General features: G+C 46.3%; 1 protein-coding gene across 1 annotated transcript; it reads right to left on the bottom strand.

The window, feature by feature from the left end:
* Positions 1-2,402: 2,402 nt before the first annotated feature.
* T265_02133 (hypothetical protein) lies at positions 2,403-22,666 on the bottom strand (the record flags this gene model as incomplete). The annotated part of the gene is made up of 11 exons (XM_009166307.1): positions 2,403-2,837; positions 8,863-9,261; positions 9,702-9,804; positions 9,857-9,939; positions 10,332-10,730; positions 12,717-13,051; positions 16,584-16,699; positions 16,738-16,823; positions 16,866-16,957; positions 16,995-17,224; positions 22,458-22,666. The coding sequence occupies 11 exons, from the start codon at positions 22,664-22,666 to the stop codon at positions 2,475-2,477; spliced, it is 2,415 nt and encodes an 804-aa protein (XP_009164571.1).
* Between the last annotated feature and the right edge of the window lie 1,720 nt (positions 22,667-24,386).

Genomic DNA, 24,386 nt, shown 5'->3' with positions numbered 1-24,386 from the left:
TTCGTTTGCCGGGAGGCGATCTTTCAATTGCAACAATCCAGCGTTCCCCCTCCCCTGGAAAGCTACCCTTATGTTGGCCGTGTTTAGAATCCTTCGAATGACCTCCGATAACCCCTGATCTATATGGAAGTAGAGCAGTCACAATCTATTCCTTGTTGAGTTTCGGCACCGATACCAAAACCATTGTTAACTGACACCTAATCAAACTAACTGGATATCTACTACCCCAAAATTTGTTCTTTACTTCAATTTGGAATGTTGTCTGACAACATATTTCTGCGCACAGGGCCCTTACTCGACTAAACATTGGCGAAGCAATATTAGCGAATACCGACATCGGATGGGAAGACGAATAGTTCAAAATCAGTTCACTTATCACAGACTGGTTTTTAGTCCTCCCTGACCTTGTGTGTCATGCAGTCTAAGAGCGGTGCAACCGAAGTTGACTCTACTCCATACCAAATTTGATGCGTGAAATAAGGTCATTCAGATAGCTGTAAAACCCACAGACCTTTTCTCGTTTCACGATGAGTGTCATCAAAATGACGGCAGAATACCTTGGGTGGGTAAGGGAACCCGGCTAAAGCTTTCAGTTCAAAACCTGCTCACTTAGCCTGATGAAACTTTTGTCAAAAGCGAAGTGTCACCCAGTTAAAAACTGCCCATTGTTCACCAAGCCCTTCTGAAACGATACCTATACATACTAAGCAAGCAACCAAGACGATCCTCCTTGGCCAGTTCACTTTAACCTGTTGTGCACTGAACACCATCTTACGCCCTTGTTCAAGTTGGTCAGCAATTAATCGTCACTTTCCAGGCAAAATGAATGATTCATGCATCTCGCGGCTCATGTCACAACTCGCGAGGAAACCACTCCGGATCTAACTCCAAGTCGATCAGTAGAAAACAAACACGAAGCATAGGATTCCTCCAGGGTACTACCCTATTGAGTTGTAAAGTGCATTCCCATCATTGACCTTCCAGATTAGCAATAAACAATTTATGACACCTAGTACGCTTGCATGGCATTTTGACCAGCGACCTCCTCGGTACTCGAGCTGCAGACTCATACACTAAGCGATCTGGTTTCCTAAGGCTTGAGACAAGTACTGTAACTCGTCAGTCCAATGACTTAACACGAGTGAGAGACAGTTAGTTCGGCGAGAAACAGGCACGCATTACCAAGCTTTTTTATCGCAGCATCCCATTGTCTTGTCCACTCGCTGAAATGCGTAAGAACAACGATTTGGGTGGGAATGCACACAAGAGAACCTAGGGTGTCAATCAGTATTTCAAATTTGCTCATCCTACAATTTGACATTCTGAACCAAGCTACCCACACTGAAACCAACTTCTGCACGAGTACAATACCTCCGAGCGTCCTCCCAAGCCAGAATTATCCAACCTCTTCCAGCCACTTGACCGAGTCTAATAACTACGCTTGATCGAAGCACCATTTTGGTCGGCCTCATGCACCCTCAGTTCAATTTAGAAACAGATCACTCTTGTGGTCAGCGAATTAGCAATACTGATCTGTAGCCAAGTTCCGTACGGATGAACCCAGACGCTGGGCACTGTTGCCACGCAACACCATGAATCGGTCTCTGGCATATGGAGTTACTGGACTAGTTAAAGCAAATTCCTGATCTCGACCTGAGGTACGCTACGAAGCCCGGTATATATCGGTCAAAAACAGGGCACCTGACTTCAAAAGGGACTGAAGAACGACCAGCCAAAGTGCATGCCACAAACTCAACTAAACCGCCGCGAAGCGATTGGCAGAGATTTGAAGATGAAATGACCTTATTACATCCACTGTAATTCCTTCGATCGAAGTAGTTCGAAGTAGGTCGTTCTAAGACGGTTTTTAACCTTTTGTCGGTTTCCCCGATGCACACTTCTGTAAATTCCAAAACAATTTACCGGCTGATCGAAAGTCGTTGCACTCTATCCACCAGAAACGAAGTAACGGTGACCTTGTAATTTTGTCGAGGGTATAGCTAGCATTCGACTAGTGAGCTAAAGCATTTAAGGGCGAGTGAGTGAACATCGGTCGTGGTCTGGCGTGCGAACATGAAATAACAGACTCCACATAGGGGTCGGTATTTCGAATATGTGGTATTCATCAGTAATTCACACTCGAACTGGTGGTTGCTGCTTTTTATCTTGCAAATCGGAACGTGAATCCAAGTATATCAATGAGACCCCATGTCCGCTGCCTTCAAGTTTAGAAAAAAGGTGAGATTTCCGTGTATGAAAAGGATGGTGTCGACTCAATCGATCCGATCAACTTCCACTCTTTGTTACTGGAGAGCTCATCATTCTGACGAAACCGCAGGAAAACAACCCCTGGGAAACGCAAAAGAACGCGAGAGCAGTAAGTGAACTCAAAGGATTTCTCAGTAATTTTATTAAGATAACATAAAAATACGTTTTAAATAGAAAGCAAATGGCTGAGCAGACAAGTCACTCTTTCAAGGTAATTCAGGTTTGGATATGTCAGAAGACTGGACCTCTGGGGTTGTTAGGGTATTCGGCATTTCTGCATCAGTGGAATCGGCAGTATCCGTCGACTCCGTGCCCATTTGGACACCTTGCATGAAAGATAACGAGGTGGAGTCTTCGGACACGTGCCGACCGGATTCCGAAGGAAGATTCTCAGTTGCTGGATTTCGATTTATAGTGCGTTTGTACTTGGAGACGTATTTCTCCCATCGATTATGGTGTAATAGAGTAAAGTCTTTTTCGCGTGCTGCGATCAATTCCAAATAGAGTGCGAGGCCTCGGAGCTCACGGTCTTTAGTACGGTTGACATGGGCATCCCGATAGGGTCGAATCTAGTGTGACGCAAGTAAGATACGGAAATGGGTTACAAAAAATACATATCTTTTGATGCTCTTATGCACAATGTGCAGTGCACGAACTATCCCAGAATTCTCTCGTGAAGCTGATAAGTGGGTGCCTAAGGGTTTCGTCACGTGAGATGGGACGTAGTCTCCAAAATGTGAGTTGTTTAACCCCACATGAGAAGCAGTTTAGGGGCCGTTACATACATTTGGAAATGGAACTGTCGCTGATGGAAATCCGACCAGACTAATGCTGACATTCAGAGCTGTCTGCTGGTGAATAGTCGATTGTCTTAGCTGAATCACCAGTTTTATTCTTATGTGGATGTTATCTAACAATATGTGATGTGTGACACTAAGATCGTCATCTCTCCGCGGTGGAGGAACGTCCTGGGATCTTTTGAGTAGCGGACGTTTTGGGGTGATGGGCCCAAATATGTCTTGCGCAAAACCTGTGAGAGCTTGTTGAAATAATTTTCCGAAGACAATTCTCCATAATCTCGGATGAGTTTCTCGTTATAAATACGGTGCAACTAATATTACATACCCCTGAGTTCTAATATAGTTTTCAGATTTTTCAATAAACCTAACGGTTTGGGACTTTTGGCGGCCTGAACGGCAACTAGCAAGTCTTTTTACCTGTTTTGCACTATTTTATAACGCCACCGTCGGAATCCCCATCTACATTCGGAATTAATTCATCTCAACCAGTGCCACAGGCTGATATTGACCATGTTTGGCGACAAAGGGCTGCAGTGTTTCACAGTATAAATGAAATTCACATTCAAAAATAGCTCATATCCGACAATAAGCTTGTTTTTTGAAGATTCCAAGGTCACGGTGTGAACATTTCGAAGCACGAACTTTGCTCATTCCATTCTTGTAGTCTAAGCAGAGTTTGGACATATAATGACAGAAATGAGGTGGGTGTAGAGTATACATTCAAGTGGTACTTTATTCGCCCGTATTGTCTTCAAATCACCGGGACATTCGTACCGTGTTAGCTGACAGTAGCCTTGGGGGGATCAAGTGGTACGTATGCAGGCATACCAGAATCGCTACGGCAGAAAATATAGCTTACAAGGTTAGTGTGATTGAGACGTGTATTATAGATGACCTAGCATGGAAATCTTGCGGAGAACAGGCCAAGACATGGAACAGCAAGAGCGAGACTGCTATAGTCAAATTGGATGCTGTGAGATCTTTTCACCAGATTGATTTTTCTTGCACCTTGCACGGATTTGCATTTAGATTTGTCCAGCCAGTTTTACGAAACTTTGGGCAGTTTCTTAACTATCGATGCGCTGGCTCGCGTATAAAATCTACACAATTCAATTCTGCCATATAGTCCTAAAACGATGTATGTTTCATGTCGTAGTTCCCCACGGAACATTTAGTTCTTCGGGGATAAAAGCGCTTTTGGGGGACAAAATCGTGAACCATACAGGGAGGTTGGGTTGGCTCGTCGGGGACATGAAATCCTTCAGAAGATTGGAAGTTATCGCTTCTTGTGTCCTGAACAATGGTCCCTCATTGGGGCGATTAATTTATAGCGTAACTCTTCAATAACGGTTAGTTGCGACTGTCATTCAGGAGTGTCTTCCGGGAACGTTTTACAAATAACGGAGAAGCGTACTGTGGGGGTAGGAGGTCAAACGGATACTTTGGTGACAGCAACACGTTGGGAGACAAAATCCTGTCAAAAACGGCCCGAATTCGGTTCAAGGCCTATCGACCAATTGTTGCGATGTTTCACAGTCAACAAAGTCCAAGTCAAGTTCATTTGTCTTAGTCAGCAATCCAGATAAACAGCCGGAGCACCGAAGAGAAACAACGGCCGTCTGACGCAGGCAACCAAGGAGCCAATAAGGAGCTGAACCAGTCACGGTCGAGCGAAGTCGAACAACCAAGACAGAGTTCGAAATGGCGTCCAGGAATGCCATTTGTACACTCACAAAAACCCACTGATTTTGTTCACTAGAATGAAAATCCCCAAAAGCAAACCTTTTTCCTGACTTAGTTCCCGAGAAACGATATATCACCAGAACGTCCGGCGAACTGGTGGTAAATGGTGACAAAACATTTGGGTTCAAGTAGAACCCAAGGTTGACAGAAACTCGGAGACTGTACCTAATTGATGAGCCCCCAAAAGGGCGAAACCGGTTGTGGGCTGTCGAAGAGTTTTTAACAACATTATGAGCAACGTAGTACGTCTATACAATGTATCGCGATATTTCGGATAGCGTAACAACTGAAACTTGAGGTGGCCTGGTGCAGCGCATTCAGTTGCTTAGGAACCTCATAAACGAGAGATTCAGCTGGGTTCCAGGTGAACCTCCCGTCAAAACCAAATTGGTATGCAAATGAGTGTATGTCGTAAACTTCAACTCGTTTTCCAATGAAAAAGAAGTACAGATTTTCATTACAGATTGTGGGATAACTGCAATTTTAAAGTAAATACGAGCATCATACGAAGTAACTTGGATGGATAAATGATACATCCACGAGGTAGCACTCGTGAGCAAGATGATACGGCTAAATTCAAACGAAATTAGACAATTGTACCCGTCCCGCAACTAATAATGCGACACACGGTGACTGACCCGAGACTAAACAGACACAACAAATAGAGAGCGGGCCTTTTCAGTGGGCCAAATTTAAAACTACAAACGCTGACTTGGGGGGAGACACTCACTCGGAGCCCACTCTGTGGATTCATGATAAAATTACGCCGCACATCGTCAAACATGATGGTGTTGTGCGGTCCCCACTGGGGGTGATTCTTCCATATAACTGCCAGCGGTTTTACCTGCAAGATGCAATAACAGACGCAAAAACATAAATACCACAAGCATTCTTACAAGGGAACGTTCATACGAAACGTCAGTAACGACTCCCGATTCGCGTTTTGCTAAGCTATCATGAGAAAAACATTTAGGATTATCTACTTGTAAAAATGTAATGGAAATACAGAAGAGGCGAGTGTTGAAGCCCCAAGAGGCCGTCAATAAACATTGAGTGCAACCAGTCCGTGAAAGCAGTGCACACAGTGTCACACTTGGCAGTTAAAAAAACGTTCAGTTGTAGCACCCTTTCGGTGCCTAGCTGCCAGGCCACCCGAAGGAAGGACGAGGGCTTGGATACCGCCAGGTTGCCCAAGCCTAAAGAGGGGAAGTCGAGAGGCAGAGTTCGGGTTCGAACCACGGACCTTCCGGTCAGTAAATTCGCGCTCTAACCACTTGAGCCATCTCACCCAGTTGTGTATTCTTGTACGACGGATTGAAACAGTCTTTTCAGCACCAGGCGTTCTCGGTATATCATATGCTTTCTCGAAGAAACCGTGTTCCGACCAAAAACAATCACTGAAACAACTTAAGAGATACGTAATTTACTCCACTATAATCTTCTCTAGAGTGAGCAAGCTCTACGGAACCGGAAAGATAGTGCGTGGCTGATCTAATCCTCAAAAGGATAAACCATAATGGAAGTCCTACGATACTATCACTTCAGAGTTCATGCCATAAGCACACTCGCCACAATAGTGTGCCTTTTTAGATTGAATTTGACTTCCCAAGTCGGTAATTTGGCCACACAGCTCCATCTATTAGAATACTTCAGTTACTTCACCCACTTGAGGTAATGAAACTGACCGTCGGGATAAAGCAGTCCTCGAAAATCCATCAGTTCTCAAATTTCCAACAATCTACGGTTTCCGCTTCGTGATAACTTATCATGCTGAATGGTTGTCATTCATGTTTAGCCAGGTGAAAACCATTATTTCCCAGTGACTTGATTGGCGGCAGATGAGGATCATTATAGGGGTTCGGAACGTTGCGCTTATACGTGGGAGTCACATTGAAGTGTTAAAAAAATTTGGGGCACTCAGTTCCAACGAAAGTGGAGATCCCATTCCATCTCAACGAAATTTGTCGAAAGCCCTGTAAAAATGGCATTTCAGCACCTCGGAGGAGAAAGTATACATGGTTCTTATTGATCTCTAATGATGAAACATCCCGTTGAGGAAGCAAACAAGAAGCTTCCAAACGACGGCGAGTACGGTATGAAAGAATGTTTGTTACATGGATAAAATGTGATCGAATCAAACCCAGCTGAATAGTGCTCGTCAGCTATGCTGTCCAGGACACCAATTCATCACAAATGTTGGATTCAAGTTTCAAGTTTCAAGTTTCAACACCACCTGTTGCGACCAGATAGTCAAACGTGCGACGTGCCGTGCGAATAAATCAAAACGCAGATCATTATCATCAAAGACGGCAACATCGGTGCTGACGATGATGATTCACTGCCGTACAACCATAAAGTTCGTCTAAGTACATGTATGCAATTATATTAAAAGCCCTATGGTGAAAAGAAGAGACAAAGAGTGGGCGAGGGAGGGAAACTAGTGCTGGCCTATGTCAAGCAATCTGAGGTGCCTACACCTCGAATCGCTCAATCACAACCTGGAAAGAAACACACAGCACGAACGCCACTGATATTGATTAGCCCTCATTTCTTGCAACGTCTCCAGCCAAGCACAGGCGGGGTCACGGGGTCACGGGGTCCCCATCCTGGAAGGTGTATAACACCAGCATCACCCGCTCTTCGCAATCTCTTTTACGCCTTTCTGCCAAGTCATGCGCTGTTCATCTCGCGGTTTGCGCCATACTGAAGGAAGCACGGAGAACAACACCCGTCACGGTAGATGGTATTTCGGCACGCGAAGCACATGCCTGAGCCATCGTAGTCGGTGGTGCTGAATGTTTTCCCGGATTGAGGTACCCGCAGCACAACCAAATACCCGTTTTCTAATCACCTCGTTCCTAACACGTTGAAGCCATCCAAAACCGGCCAAGCTTCTGAAGCATCGGTGGTCGAAAACCTGAAGAATCCTCACCACCTGTCCGCAGAAGCCATGCCTTGCACCCATACACCAACACAGTCCTCACTGTAGCCTGGTACACACGACCCTTAAGATCTAGTGAGATAGCACAAGTGACGCAAATTAGAAAACGTGATTCGAGCCTTTGAGATTCTTACACTGACTTCATCAGACACACTTCCGTCAGAGCTAATACAACTACCGAGGTATGTAAACCTTCCCACAATCTCCAGTGATTCTCCTTGAATTGCAACGGTATGTTCGTAGACTGTGTTCCGAAAGATGACTGCACTTTGAAGATGAAAGTCACATGCCAAAATATGGTATGATGGTGGTCATTCTATTCAACAGGGTTTTGCTTCGCTTCGGTCTTCAGAGATGAGGGCGAATTCATCTGCGTACTCCAGATCGACAAGGCAACAATTTGAACATCGAAGTTTCGAAGACCGTCCAGTATTCGCCTCATTATTTTATCAATGACGAAGTTGAAAAAAGACGGGAGAGAGCGGACATCCTTGTCGGAAGCCACTTTTTGTAGGGAAGTTTTGGAGAGCTCGCCATACTCTCACCCGCTCCGAAGTATGCGAATGTAGGGATCGGATTATGTTTACAACTTCTGGGGCACGCCTTGATGAACGAGTGTAATAAACAACACTGACCGGATGACAGAATCGAACGCACTCTTAAAGACAAGGAATGCCAAGTGGGTGGGTTGTCTGTATATATGGCGTTGCTCTAACACCTGATGGAGTGTGAGGATGTAGCCAACGTAGCCTCTACTCGGTCGAAATCCCCCTTCATTCTCACGGGTCAAGGGTTCGCGCGCCACCGTAAGACGACGCCAGAAGCCTTGTCACAACAGGAATCCAACTAACACCACTGTGGTTACTACATTCACTGCGAGTACTCTTTTTGAAAATGGGCACTACTGTCGATTCACTCCAGTTGTCTGGGACGGTCTCCTTCTCCCAGATAGACCCAAATAGCCTAGACAGGCACTGTCTGAGAAGTCCACTGCCATCTTTGAAAAGAGCAAGTGGAGGGTAATCAGATTCAGCAGCACGAGGACACTTCAGTCGAGAAATACACTCAGACATCTCTGAGACTGAAGGCGGCTCCACATTCACGATTCACCTTACTGTTGAAGGCCAGGATTCTGGATTGGAATAGCATGTGGCCAGCTGAATTGCTGTCAGAAGTGCTATGCCCAGCGGTCCAAACTTCTACCTTGCTGCATATCAGGGAGCCATTTTGGTCTCTGGTTATTTCGCTGACGAGAGGTTTCCGAGGACCAGTCGAACGAATCAAGTGGAACAACTTGCAGACGTTTCCAGCATTCTTTACATCTTCCATTTCTTCGGCCTTTCGTGTCGACCAAACTTCTCGGTCTGCGCAGAGACTCAGTTTCACATGGCGTCGGGTGGTGGCGGTCAGGGGGAATCTGTCGCCGGGTCTTGAGCAAAAACACGGTCCTACCAGAGATGCAATGTGTGGATGAGGTCGGTTGGATTGTACCGCAAACAGACGCTCTGGCTATGAGTAGCACTTTGGATATCTTTTCCCAGTGGCCGTACCGCCCGAGAGGCATTTGAGGCATTTGGTTCTGACAGTTTCTTTTGACATCTGGGTCCACTAGCTTCTCAATGGTTAAGCGAGGTGTTCGCGTTCTGCGTGCAACTGAAAAACGCAATGAAAAGCAGCAGCGTAAAAGTGCATGGTCGAAGTCCACGCTGGTGTTTCAGAAGGAGCGCCAGGCGGTGATCGACCCTCGCCACCGATAACTGACGGAGACGTGGCTTATTTGGATTCGGTGCTGGTTTTTTGGTGGGCACCACGTTGTCAGGCGATTTCTGCTGTTCCGGAAATTCGTACTGCAAAGGAACAGTCTGTGGTCGGCACACGTCGGAAGTAAGCGATCCCCGTCGTCCAATATGAACACCCGATCGGGCCTCAGCATTGCTTAGCCTACCTACCTGGAAGTTCATATCACCAGCAACCACAACGATATCTGAGCTTTTACCCTGCTGTAAAAGGGCACCTAGGCCGTCATAGAGACTGTCCTTGGCAGATTCCGAGCTACAGTCAGTTGGGGTGTAAGCGCTGAACGAGTGTAATAAACAACACTGACCGGACGACAGAATCGAACGCACTCTTAAAGACAAGGAATGCCAAGATTGTGGGTTGTCTGTATATATGGCGTTGCTCTAACACCTGATGGAGTGTGAGGATGTAGCCAACGTAGCCTCTACTCGGTCGAAATCCCCCTTCATTCTCACGGGTCAAGGGTTCGCGCGCCACCGTAAGACGACGCCAGAAGCCTTGTCACAACAGGAATCCAACTAACACCACTGTGGTTACTACATTCACTGCGAGTACTCTTTTTGAAAATGGGCACTACTGTCGATTCACTCCAGTTGTCTGGGACGGTCTCCTTCTCCCAGATAGACCCAAATAGCCTAGACAGGCACTGTCTGAGAAGTCCACTGCCATCTTTGAAAAGAGCAAGTGGAGGGTAATCAGATTCAGCAGCACGAGGACACTTCAGTCGAGAAATACACTCAGACATCTCTGAGACTGAAGGCGGCTCCACATTCACGATTCACCTTACTGTTGAAGGCCAGGATTCTGGATTGGAATAGCATGTGGCCAGCTGAATTGCTGTCAGAAGTGCTATGCCCAGCGGTCCAAACTTCTACCTTGCTGCATATCAGGGAGCCATTTTGGTCTCTGGTTATTTCGCTGACGAGAGGTTTCCGAGGACCAGTCGAACGAATCAAGTGGAACAACTTGCAGACGTTTCCAGCATTCTTTACATCTTCCATTTCTTCGGCCTTTCGTGTCGACCAAACTTCTCGGTCTGCGCAGAGACTCAGTTTCACATGGCGTCGGGTGGTGGCGGTCAGGGGGAATCTGTCGCCGGGTCTTGAGCAAAAACACGGTCCTACCAGAGATGCAATGTGTGGATGAGGTCGGTTGGATTGTACCGCAAACAGACGCTCTGGCTATGAGTAGCACTTTGGATATCTTTTCCCAGTGGCCGTACCGCCCGAGAGGCATTTGAGGCATTTGGTTCTGACAGTTTCTTTTGACATCTGGGTCCACTAGCTTCTCAATGGTTAAGCGAGGTGTTCGCGTTCTGCGTGCAACTGAAAAACGCAATGAAAAGCAGCAGCGTAAAAGTGCATGGTCGAAGTCCACGCTGGTGTTTCAGAAGGAGCGCCAGGCGGTGATCGACCCTCGCCACCGATAACTGACGGAGACGTGGCTTATTTGGATTCGGTGCTGGTTTTTTGGTGGGCACCACGTTGTCAGGCGATTTCTGCTGTTCCGGAAATTCGTACTGCAAAGGAACAGTCTGTGGTCGGCACACGTCGGAAGTAAGCGATCCCCGTCGTCCAATATGAACACCCGATCGGGCCTCAGCATTGCTTAGCCTACCTACCTGGAAGTTCATATCACCAGCAACCACAACGATATCTGAGCTTTTACCCTGCTGTAAAAGGGCACCTAGGCCGTCATAGAGACTGTCCTTGGCAGATTCCGAGCTACAGTCAGTTGGGGTGTAAGCAGACAATAACCAAGGTGCGATGAACCTCAATTCCCTTAGATTCTCTCACAGATGTTGCCAAACGAACCGCACAGAGGTGACCATCGACGGGTATCCAATCGAGTAGAGACGCTTCCGCTCGTTCGCTCAATACAATACCCAGCCCACCACATCCAGCTACAACTGCCTCTGCATCACCAGAGGTGCGCAGTCGGAACCTGGAAGAGAGCGAGGGGGCAGTCAGTTCAACCACAGTACTTGCGTAGAGCCTCCTTGTTTCTGATAGACAATATACATCAATGCAGAGGGAATCCAGCGTAAGAGCAAGAGCCGGTTTTTGACCTGCTTGCCTCAGTGTACGAACATTGAAGGTGGCTAAGGCTTTCGGGGTAGGAAAATAGACCTCGAAGTGTTTAGGCTTGTGACTGAGCTCGGACGTGCAGAAGCTGAAGCTGAGTGTGATACAAGGCGAGAAGAACCGTCAGTCCTAGATCTGGGACCTGCGGAGAAGGTATTCTAATTTGGGTGAAGGATGGTTTGAGATGGAAAACGTGAAAGTGTAAGGGAAGCGTCAGAAGTAGCATGTTTTCGGTTACCCGCCCTGATGTATGTAGCGAGTAAGGCGACCCGGCTGATGGCATCAAGCAACGACCAATATGGCATGAGAGTAATGTTATCTGTAAATGTCGTAGTTGTAAGAAGGTTGGGATACTGCCTGGGCGCCCACATCTAGACAGGACGACGATTAGGGTCCTTAACTGAAGTCTTCGGCTCAAAAGCCCAATCCCAAGGCAGCGGTGTTGGGCTGAAAATGCCAGTACATTACCATTTTTACGGAACACGCCGCCACACATGTTCCAACCACCAACCTGGAGGGCCAGGAGACTGTGTTCGTCAGACCTCTACCACTGGATCAACCTAGTAAGAGACTCTGTGAGTGTCACGCGGACACCCCCAGTATAGCTCAATGCGTCGTCGAGGTACACAAATCGCTACACAACTGTAAGGTCTAGTCTCTCCATGACGGAAAACGCAGATCCATTAAGTCGGTGCAGGCATATCAACTGAGGCAGAAGACGCATACATTCGGGGACTGGTTCCAATAACCAATGAAGCATCAAGTGGTCTTGTGAAGTCATGGCTCCGGTACCGAGAGAAGTACTGTGCTATTCCAGCTACAACTTCGGACAATGCTCCTGCAAAATACTCCTTTCCAACAAAGTATCAAGGGTGGTCGGTTTCGCTATCAGATCAGACAATTGAGTTGAGAACTGTTCCGCTGAACTTCCGAGTTTGTTTAGGCTCCGTTTCGCACGGAGCTCAAAACTCAAGAGCCACAGAGAAAGTAAAACTTGTTTGGGAAACTGGGAAGCACGGAACTGGGGGTATAAAGTTAAATGACAACCTGAGAGACTAGTAAAGAATATCTTAACTTACTGACCTCCTTAACTCCATGAGAAGAGAAGTGAACGCTGATCATGTCAGTCGCATCTAGTAGCAACGAAATGCGAAATGGTGCTTGTTGTGAATCATTCGACAACTGCAAGGTATCTGGCGCGGGTATCTGGGAAGTTGCGGATACATCAGTGGTTTGATTTCGGAGAATGCTAGCAGCATTAGCAGGAATTATCCCCAGCTGCCCGAGTTTGGCCAGGATCCAGGTCATACTGGTGGCGGACCAAATGGCAATATCATAGTGCACGTAAGCTCGTTTTAGGAACTCGAACAAATACGGTCGCGCCAACTGGCGGGCGTTCTCAGCTGGTGTCAAGTGATCTAGATTGAATCGAGAGAACCAAAAAGCGGAAAATTGGAAATGCAAACTGTCGTGTCAGCAAGGCTGAACTTGAAGAACATGGGGAAGACAAATTCAGGGAAGTGGCGTATTTATTCACAAGTTCGACTCAGTTTCCAACGCGGCTGAACAGATGATCAGAGACGGAGATGATCGAAATGAAAACACCACTTCCGCATTCTAGGTTCCGGATGCACACGTCGGAGGTTTTTATGCCATATTTATGTTAGCTACGTATTCAAGGCAGCATCACTGATTCAGGGACTTTATAGACCTGACTAGACTATAGCTTATAGCCACTCAAATCTTATATCACAGGACCTGATTAGGGAAGATAGTTGTCAGAAACGGACTTAATTTTGGATTACATTATTTCTGCTTCACTATTAGTTCATGGTCTAACTGCTTAGGATGATTAGCTCTCAGCATATGGCTAACTAAAAAGATACTTGCTGTGCAGACAGCTCCGCGACATATGTAGCATGATATACGCGGCGCGACAATCTCCGAATAGTTCCAAAGGTGCTCGGTCTCAAAGTCTCGAAGGTTGACTGAACGCAGGGAGAGGCAGATCCGTCAAAACTAAGCCGGGGTAAATCCTGTAAAAGAGTTCGTCGATCGCACATTCATCCTCGGGCAGATTCTGGAACAGTGGTACCACTTCCGGTAACTAACAATGGTCGTCTTTCGAGACTGACTGAATAGTCGGACACCATCACAGTGTTTATGGACCAGAGGTGTCCCCATAGATTACTAGCTCTCCTTAATGGGCTGTACGCCAACTCTCGTGGTGCTGCGAAGGTAGAAGGGAAGCTCTCGCCTGAGTTCACTACATCCAGCGGTGATATAATTGGGGACAACATTCCCATCCAAATAGGAAATGTCAGAGCAGCTCCTATGACCTTGCATCTCTTGTGGCGTAGGAATGACGATAGGTTATCGGTTAAGCCCCGAGTTTATAATGCTGCGGTGTGCTCCATATTGTTATATGGGTCAGAAGTCTGGTTGTTACAAGCTGAGGACGTTAAGACACTTTGGGTGTGTGAAAACCGATGTCTTCAGGACGTTGCCTGAGTCTGGTGAACTACGCCGTTTTTTTAAAGAAATAACTCGCTCACGACAGACTAACTGATCACACTCCACACATTGCACTGCCTCACTTATGTGCTCCATATGCCAGTCATACGAATTCTTAGAAAAACCCTTTTGGCACAACCGTGTGGAGGGGCAGTCAAACTATGACTGGGCAGTGAATTGGGAAAGCAATTACCAGCAAAAACAGTAGCGCTGGCCGTTGCTGTCTCCATGGATGGGGACCCCAAGATGGGACAGATCAATGGTTCGAGAAATGCATAGAATGGCCATTCGCGAACTCAGTGTTGCGTATGCATCCAAGCTGTTTCCTTCAATGCATAGCTAACAATCCCGACCACCCCAAGGAAAAACATATAGCCACTCCTGAATCCACACAGCAATTGAAAAAGTTACTAAATCCAAAGCGTACATATTCGGCCCTATCTAACCAGATCATCGGTGAACGTGTGTTAGCTTCAAGCACTGTACATGTACGCGGCTTTACAGTTGATCATGATGATATATGGAATAGGGCCAAGAACAAAGTATTTGATGGTTTCCACCAAAACAAATCTGAGAAAACAGGTAAGACATAGCAGTAACATAATATGACTGGAATAATTCAGTAAAAGTTCATAATTGCGAATTTGCGACGCAAACAACAGGAACAGCGGTGATATTCTTGGAGGGGGCAAAACAAACATCTCTACTAACGAGTGGACAACGACATAATTCACCTGTAACACCATTTCGGTGGCCAGCTGCCATGCCAGCTGAAGGGAGCGCGAGCGCTAAGATGCTGTTAGGTTGCTCAGGATAAGTCGAAATACCAGTTGGGTTCGAACGACGGACCGTCTGGTCACCAAGTATGCACCCTAACCACTGAGCTATCTCAAGTTCGTATGCATGTACGCACTTAGGTGGGAATGTTTCTGTTGCGATTTTTACCGATACGTCGATAGAGACGGGGAGGAAATAGGCTTCCGGGTTTGAGAAGAAGGTACTGATATTGCTATACGATTATACGTCATTGCGGCAGACGCCGTTTTAACATTGAATACAGGTCAAATTTGTTTCAGCATGCGATACTGACAGGCATAGAGGCAATTTGCATGAACAAAGTAGACAGATTTGAAGCGGTGGGCTGTATTTTTGGCGATGATTGCGGTATTACTGAGGCTTTAAAAGAATTTGTACGTTTGGTATATGGAGTTGCTTCAAAGTTTGCGGGTTTTAACAGTTAATGGTGGTCACATGAAAAATGAAAAATCCAGACTACTGAGACGAAGAGACCGACGTGAAGTTGGCAAGATCTTCAAACTCGGAAATGATGAACGTGAGTTGCATGAAGATGTGATTTTATCAGAATAATCAATAGGCACATTCACTGGTCGTATATATCCTACAGTGAATGATCTTGTGGAATTGCCTCCCGAGAATCGTAGCTTGGTCGACCTGATATAGAAGGTTAGACCAACCGGTAGGATATGTTTGGGAAGCTTCCTCAAAATATGTAGCCTGCAATTTCAGTGCCATTAGAAGTTTAGTTCAGTCAGCTTTCAAGAAAATTTCCACCGCACAAGTTGGAACTGAGCGGTTAATTCCCAAGACAAAATGATAGCGTCCAGGAATGACCAGCATTCACTCTGCTCACGTTAGTATGCTGTTAGCTTTTTGTTGATATAGTGACTCAACAACCCATCAATAATGCAACTCTCAATAACGTAAGTAAATGATGTTATTCAGTCAACCGTGCATCATGACTCCGATTCCTGTCCAAGCTACGAGTTTGGCACGTGCTGGTTGGAGTAGGGGAACTTAAGAAACGGAGTGCCGGTCTGGGGTTACATCCAGGGTTCAAAACAATCATAGACCCTACGCAAAGCACACATACGGTTTAGAATTGATGAATGCATCCACAAGACATTTGGTTTGGCTATCGGGACACCGAACGACGTAACCTACATGACAAGCCTCTAGATGTAAGTCGTATAGGCTGGACTGTCGGTAACAGGACTTCAGACAACTAAAAAGCTACATACCTCGCAAATGTTCTATCACCACCAATCTAAACTGGGCAGTATCGGCAAATTCAATACCATTAGTCCTCGTACCATTTTCCCCTACTAGGTAAAACCAACGATGGAAGTCATTTTTCCTTCAGAACTACCTCCAATGTCGGTAGGAATCCGTTAGTGAGCGGGACGAGATGGCTCAAGTGGTTAGAGCGCGAATTTACCGACCGGAAGGCCCGTGGTTCAAACCCGACCTCTGCCTCTCGACTTCCCCTATGCTCGGGCAACCTGACAGTATCCCAGCCCTCGTGCATCCTTCGGGTGGCATGGTAGCTAGGCACCGAAAGGGCGCTACAGTTGAACGATTTTTTTGTGAGCGGTAAGACACCGTACGAATGAGTGAAACCTTTGAGCTAAAACTCACCAAAAATTGTGTAGTCAACATCCAATACCAGCAGATGCTTCCCTATTCGTGGTTCACACAACTTTCTTGGCTTGTACGACTTGGAACGACGCGCCACCTTCTCTAGATTTTCTGGACTGTGGCCTCAAGTAACAGGGGAATGTAAACAACTCACAGGTCGCAAAGCTGAATATCTTCGTCCCGGATCTCAAAGTCGTCTAAAACGTCCGTGGGAGTGTCGACAATCCGATTCACATCCTCCTACGGGTATGAGTTATTTTAACTAATTTTAGATGGACTAACAATGGCCTCCTGAGTAGAACCAATGAGCATAATTTTGGTCGAGGGTTTGAGCACAAGTTGAGATAGCATGGTAGAATCGTCCACGGGCGCATCTGACACCAGATGAATGAAGATCATAACTGAACTAACTGTTGCAGGCCCGTAAGCCCAATAGCTTCTGAGTCTCCGCAAGGACACGTGTTCGTTGGAATAGAGCCTGCTTTAAGTCACCTAGAGTGTGCTCAGGTCCAAGTGAGTCAACAACCAGCGGTTGTCCGTTGAACTTGACGTGTATGACAAGTTGTGAATCACCCGGCATGATGCGAATGTTGACCGAAACTGGAAACTGAGGTAGATTGACTTTCCAATCACGACAGGTTCTGAAAGAAGAAAGGCCAGAGATAACATACAATACTGAACGGACTTTACAGACCACCTGAAACCCCTATTTTCACAATTGCAAACCATGTCTTGCGGCTCACAATCGCCGAGCACCAGACAACTGTCCACGAATATGATACCTCAACCAGTCCACTGCGTTTCGGGTGGAGGAATTCTAGAGTGTTAGACATTAATGACGCTCATCCAAAACATCATCAGGTCGACAAGTTTCCAGAAGACACAAGTACATGTTTTGTTTACAAAAGAGGTCCACACTATCTGTAACGAATTCGGCCTCTAAACACCAACTTTACCAACACAAAAAGCTGGTCCCTGGTCCCTCTACTGTTTGTTTCATTCTCCTCTGACGGAAGATCCTGTAAGCACCGGGAAAATCCACCCATACTCCTAACTGGACTGCGAGAGAATATGTTAGGTAGGTTCTTCGGAACGTGGCGTAAACTGATAGACGGAATGTAACTTCCAAGCTCACCTTTCCCAGTCGCAAAACGGCGGCATGGATTTAGGTAGGAGTGAATGAAATTTTTGTTTATACGGTAGTGAAGCACCACTGTCAACACCGGTGTTGCCGTCACCGATAATGGCCCACTAGTGGGGAGTCGTTGGGTTCACCAACTCATGAAGTACAGACAGCGTCCACGTAAATGTTCCTGCGTTTTTCCCCAGCAGGGATTTTCATTCGGTTTGGAAAGCATTCATATTCCCACAACTAGAGTTCACCGCTTCAAAACTCAGCGAATTTGTGTAACTGGGTGCACAGTTCTAACATGCCATCTACGTTAACGTTGAAAATGCCACCTCGGCTCGATTCTTAGACAAGTAGAACGTTGTTTATCCTCACACAATCATCCAACTCGTTCTCGGATGCAGTCTAAACATCTCAATTTGCCTGTCCAAGAATACAACGGAGCCGTAGCAACAACCTCGATTATCCGACGCTGACCCAAACTACGCAGATGCAGCAAAACGCTGGAATCACTGGTTTCCTGTCTTTGACACTTATATGAAAACTGCTGAATCTTCTAAAACCGACAAGCTTGAAACTTTTTTGATCCGCTGGTATACGATCACATTCTTGACTACACCGGCTATGAATCTGCGATCGACACGTTACGAAAATTATGTCTGCCCGAAAAATGTCATATGCACGCTACCTGCTGCAGACCTACAAGCAGGAGAACGGACAGGATATTAATCAGTTCATACGAAAACTGAAATCGTTAGCCAAAGACTGAGTTTAAATCAGTATCTGCAAGTGAAGATCAATAGGAACGCATGCATGGTGCCACCTGGCGTTCTCCTCCATACGCGAAAAAACTTCTAACACAGCGAACTTACTCTGGACTAAGCAAATCAACTTTCTAGATCCCTCGAGTTGGCTCGCAAACAGTCACAATCGTATGTTAGTAATGAATCTATATCCTGCTCTATGATTTCGCTCATTTTAGAGAATCCCGAACCACGCGCCGATCCGACCACTGCTTCTGTAAAATCCGTTCAAACATGTTACTTCTGTGGTTATAATAGACACCCTCACTCAAAGTGCCCCGCTAGAGAAGGTGTTTGTAATACGTGTGATAAAGCGGTAACTTACGCCGTGTACCGCTAAAAAATGCCACCAAGTTCTATACAAAGTGCAGGATGAAGCCCACTTTATCATCGTTATTCGTTGCAGCAGCACCTACCTGTCTAGCAAGCGCCATCACAAATATCGAAGTCGATGGCATCGCTCTCCGTGTTCTGATCGATACAGGAAGTTCTTGGAGATCCTTTAGTCCCACCGTCGTGAAACTACATAATTGGAAAATTCACCCAACGTTCTCAGTCGTCACAATAGCGTTTACATCACTATCCTGTCTTGTGTTTCTGTCCGACACAGAGGCATCGTACAATGAACTGAAGCTCTTTGTAGTGCCAAACCTCTAATCAGGCAAAATTTCCTAGGCTTACACGACAAGATAGAAATTTCCTCCGGCGAGGATCGTGATGCGTTCACTATCTGCGGCCTAACGGCAGATGAAATCATGAGACGAAAGCTGGAATGTCTTCGAAACTCTGGTGTTCAAATAGCCTGTGACGAAAACCTTGTCAACTGGAATATGCAGACAACGTTCTCATATGTGAAGAGAAGCCGCAGGTGTTTTTGGGTGAACTGACAAAAGTCATCCTGTCCTTTGGTATGCACTTTTCGCCCGCAAAGTGTAAGGTCATTCAGTCACTGAACACGCCAGGTACAAGCTAAAGAGAGATACTGGAAGTTGTGGACCGCTTTACGTATCTCGGAAGTTGTATTAGTTCTGATTGTAGTGTGACAGATGAGGCGAACGCACGAATCTGCAAGGCCTGGGTCGTGTTTGCTAATTTGAAACACCTGTGGCGTCGAATCGGCACACCCCTGAATCTCAAGGGACGTGTATCAAGCTACAGTGCGGGCTGTTTTGTTGCATGTCGGTGCTACATGATGCTACAGCATGATCTCCACTGCGCCTGGTTGGAGACACTACAAGATATGGTTGCCAACCGATGTCAGTGGCGTTCTTGTTGTCAGTTCCTATCCAGATTGCCTGAGTGAATGTCTGGAGGTGTAGGCACCCTGGAATGATTGTGTTAAGCTAGCAGTAAACCCCTGCGCATCCATCTTTGTCCTTTTCTTTGCAATAAGGCTTTCAAATAAATCATGATTGTACGGCAGTGAAGCATCGATATTGAACACTGATGTAATGTCAATGACGACGATGACTGATTATGGTGGTGATGATAATGATGATGGTGACGGTGAATCACCATCATTTCTCGCCAACATATTTCCAGATTGCACGCCTGTTGCCACCAAATTAAGATATCATCCGCATAATGAAGAATTCACTCGCGTCGAATTTGGTCGCTTATTTTAAGAAGGCATCATCGAGCCCGCAACGTCTCTTTGGAGAGTGCAGGTTTTGCTTACTAAGAGCGTCAATAACTGTTGTGGTGATGGTGATCTTACTTGTGCCTCCTGTTTGACATATTCGACCCTACACCCACCGTAGAAAGCCCTTCCCATATTCTCGAATCAGTTACTGGCCTCTGTGTGACTGTTGCGGCGTTCCTTTTACCATCCCCTTTTCTTGACTTTCCAGATAGCAGTGGGACGATCCGCATAAACCTGGGACCGTAAACTGAAGAGTTCGGACAACGAGTAAAACGTTTCAGCTTTCTGGCAGGATTAATCAAAATGGACTGATGTGAGAGGGCTACCGGTGCCGGGCGCCAAGAGCTGAATAGTCGCTGCACCGAGTACACTCCCTCTGGTCTCTTGTTTGATTGTAACACTAGCGACCACAAAATCGTCAGGATGTGGTATTCTCGTGAACGTATTGCTGCCATCTGCAACTGTTTCGTCACAAACAGCATTGAAGGGTTGATCTAAGAGTTGAAGCTCATTACCCAAATCCAGGCCCCAGAGATCAACTTTTCGCCCGCAAAGTGTAAGGTCATTCAGTCACTGAACACGCCAGGTACAAGCTAAAGAGAGATACTGGAAGTTGTGGACCGCTTTACGTATCTCGGAAGTTGTATTAGTTCTGATTGTAGTGTGACAGATGAGGCGAACGCACGAATCTGCAAGGCCTGGGTCGTGTTTGCTAATTTGAAACACCTGTGGCGTCGAATCGGCACACCCCTGAGTCTCAAGGGACGTGTATCAAGCTACAGTGCGGGCTGTTTTGTTGCATGTCGGTGCTACATGATGCTACAGCATGATCTCCACTGCGCCTGGTTGGAGACACTACAAGATATGGTTGCCAACCGATGTCAGTGGCGTTCTTGTTGTCAGTTCCTATCCAGATTGCCTGAGTGAATGTCTGGAGGTGTAGGCACCCTGGAATGATTGTGTTAAGCTAGCACTAAACCCCTGCGCATCCATCTTTGTCCTTTTCTTTGCAATAAGGCTTTCAAATAAATCATGATTGTACGGCAGTGAAGCATCGATATTGAACACTGATGTAATGTCAATGACGACGATGACTGATTATGGTGGTGATGATAATGATGATGGTGACGGTGAATCACCATCATTTCTCGCCAACATATTTCCAGATTGCACGCCTGTTGCCACCAAATTAAGATATCATCCGCATAATGAAAAATTCACTCGCGTCGAATTTGGTCGCTTATTTTAAGAAGGCATCATCGAGCCCGCAACGTCTCTTTGGAGAGTGCAGGTTTTGCTTACTAAGAGCGTCAATAACTGTTGTGGTGATGGTGATCTTACTTGTGCCTCCTGTTTGACATATTCGACCCTACACCCACCGTAGAAAGCCCTTCCCATATTCTCGAATCAGTTACTGGCCTCTGTGTGACTGTTGCGGCGTTCCTTTTACCATCCCCTTTTCTTGACTTTCCAGATAGCAGTGGGACGATCCGCATAAACCTGGGACCGTAAACTGAAGAGTTCGGACAACGAGTAAAACGTTTCAGCTTTCTGGCAGGATTAATCAAAATGGACTGATGTGAGAGGGCTACCGGTGCCGGGCGCCAAGAGCTGAATAGTCGCTGCACCGAGTACACTCCCTCTGGTCTCTTGTTTGATTGTAACACTAGCGACCACAAAATCGTCAGGATGTGGTATTCTCGTGAACGTATTGCTGCCATCTGCAACTGTTTCGTCACAAACAGCATTGAAGGGTTGATCTAAGAGTTGAAGCTCATTACCCAAATCCAGGCCCCAGAGATCAACGCCTGTATAGTTCGTGAGGCAGCAAGTACCATTGAGTCGAATTCCCTTGAATGTTACGGAACAGTTCAGCTTTCCGGTTAGCTTGAGGCTTCCACCAGATGTATTACGAACGGTGCAATGTGGGTTCCACTGGTGGCCTTCCAATTACACCCCAGGTTCGTTCTGAAATCATAGTGAGATCAGAACCCATATCAAGTTGGAGGGTAACCGGTGGTCATTGACACATACTGTGGCGAATTTATGCCAGCCGGGGGATTTCATCCTGAAAATAGCGGCCATGGCTCTAGCATGCGTTCTTTTGTAGGGTCGGTGTTGGCGCGAGTTCCTGCATTTGTCTATGAAGCATTCTTATATGTGACCCTTTCGAATGCACTTACTGCACCTGCGGTTCCGGTGGCGACACCGGCGTGAAAAATGTCATTTTTCACAAAACCAACAATGTGCGAGCGGTTTTTTGGAGTTCAATTAGAACTTGATTTCCTTTTGAAAGTTACCTTTCATACCATATTAGGCTGAGAGAAGTTGGAATGTCCAACCATTGCAGCATTAGCCTTGAGATTGATAAGATGCTGGCATTCGGTCTCTGAAGCGTCAAATCTGGATCCTGTTCAATTCGACGTAGCAGCCGGGTCCAAATATCTGGATCAGGTGGCGACTGAAGACCAGTCACGAGGATGAGACACTTGAATTGATCCTCGGTCATGGAGCTGAGAGCGCTCGCATTTTCTGTTAACCATTAGTGACGAAAGCTTCAGTAACCCTTTTGGTTATCTCGAGACACTGATATGGAATAGTGAACAAGGAACTTCGCTCACCGAATGGTTGGGCGAGGATCTTGAAGGTACCTGCGAAGCCAAGGTCATGAGGGAGTTTGGGGAGTGTGAAACACATGAACCGATCATGTTCAGTTGTTCCGAGTTCCCGCAACAACACTGGAACTCCCCATGCATCACTAAACTGAACAAAGTCGGTTTGACGCATGTCCTCATATTTCTCGAGCCAAATTTTGTAAGTTCGCCCAGCTTCAGCATCCAAATTGAATTAAGTAATCGAGCTGGGAGCAGCATGCATTCACCGACTTACTGCGCACCAGATTCAACAAGTCTCGTTTGAGCTTCTTCACACTGCTTCCGTTGCTGCTGTAAAATTACTTGAATTTGCTCTGCCGGCATTGACAACGTGGGCTCGTGTTGTCGCCAGTTGCTGTGACTTGTTGAACGGTCGTGCAACTTTTGTCGGTCACCTGGGTTATTGCTCCGCCCACTGTGGTATACAGAAAGGCACGGTAGTTTCAGCCAGCCCTTAATGGAGACGAAGGGGAATTATGAAAACTTTATTTATAGGGTAATCACAGAATATTCCGCAGGTCAGGCTAGAACGTCCATTAGGGGGCGAGCTGAAGATGCTCGATCCAGATTGGCTGACACTCTGACCAATCAGGACATGCCTCCGTTTGGTCCGTTGCCTGCACGTGACATCCGTCCAGACGACGTGATGTTCTGTTATTTGTGACGGCTGCTCTCCGTAAAATGACGAACGCCGAATAGTTTTGACTACAACCAAACTATCCCCCCGTTCGCATATCCGGACGCTTACCCTCTGCACGCTTGGACAAAATGATTGAGGAAATTTCGCACAACTACAGTACATTAGACCACTTATCTGCTTACCATCAGCTCCTCACCTATGCATCCGACAAATCTTTTACAGCATTTGAAGCACGTGGTGCTCTGTTTCAATTTCGTCGCATACCCTTCTGTAATATAAACGGCATAGCGTGTTTTCAGCAAAGTAATAACAATAACATCAAGTCTGAAAGGCTGTAAGTATGCCCGCATAAAAAATGTGACTGTGACGACACCCAAGAAGAACACGATGTTGGCCTCTAACCGTACTTAAAAGCTACGATGAAGTATGGAATCACGTTAAACGATAACAAAACCCTTACTGCTTCAAAGGTTATCCAGCCTCTGGATTATGAGGTTATAATAAGTGTCATAAGGCCAGACCCTGAACGCATGGAACCCGATCGTTAGTTACCTCCTCCGCGTACTTACACAACGATGCAACGCATCATCGGCGTGTTTGCATATTACGCTCATTTGATACCTTAGTTTTCTGACAAAGTAACAAGCGCAATAAAGCATTCCCTCTCTGCCGACGTCCAGTTAGCCTTCGAAAATCGAAGAACGAATTAGAAAAAGACGCGCCAATCACAGTATATTATGGCGAGCCTCTGGTTGTTGAAACGGGCGCCTCCGATATCCCTCTAGCCGCATCCCTCGACCAAAACCGCTGACCGGTGGAGTTTTTTTTTCGAGGACAATCATTTCGAGCGAGAATGATCATTCTGCCGTAGAGTAGGCATACGGTATCTCTGAATTCATCGAGAAACAGCACTGTCTGCTCGAAAGATCCTTCAC

This window comes from Opisthorchis viverrini (genome assembly GCF_000715545.1).
Source record: "Opisthorchis viverrini unplaced genomic scaffold opera_v5_25, whole genome shotgun sequence".
Lineage (NCBI taxonomy): Eukaryota > Metazoa > Platyhelminthes > Trematoda > Opisthorchiida > Opisthorchiidae > Opisthorchis > Opisthorchis viverrini.
Note: the sequence above shows the minus strand (reverse complement) of the source record. Positions and strands in the feature narration are given on the sequence as shown.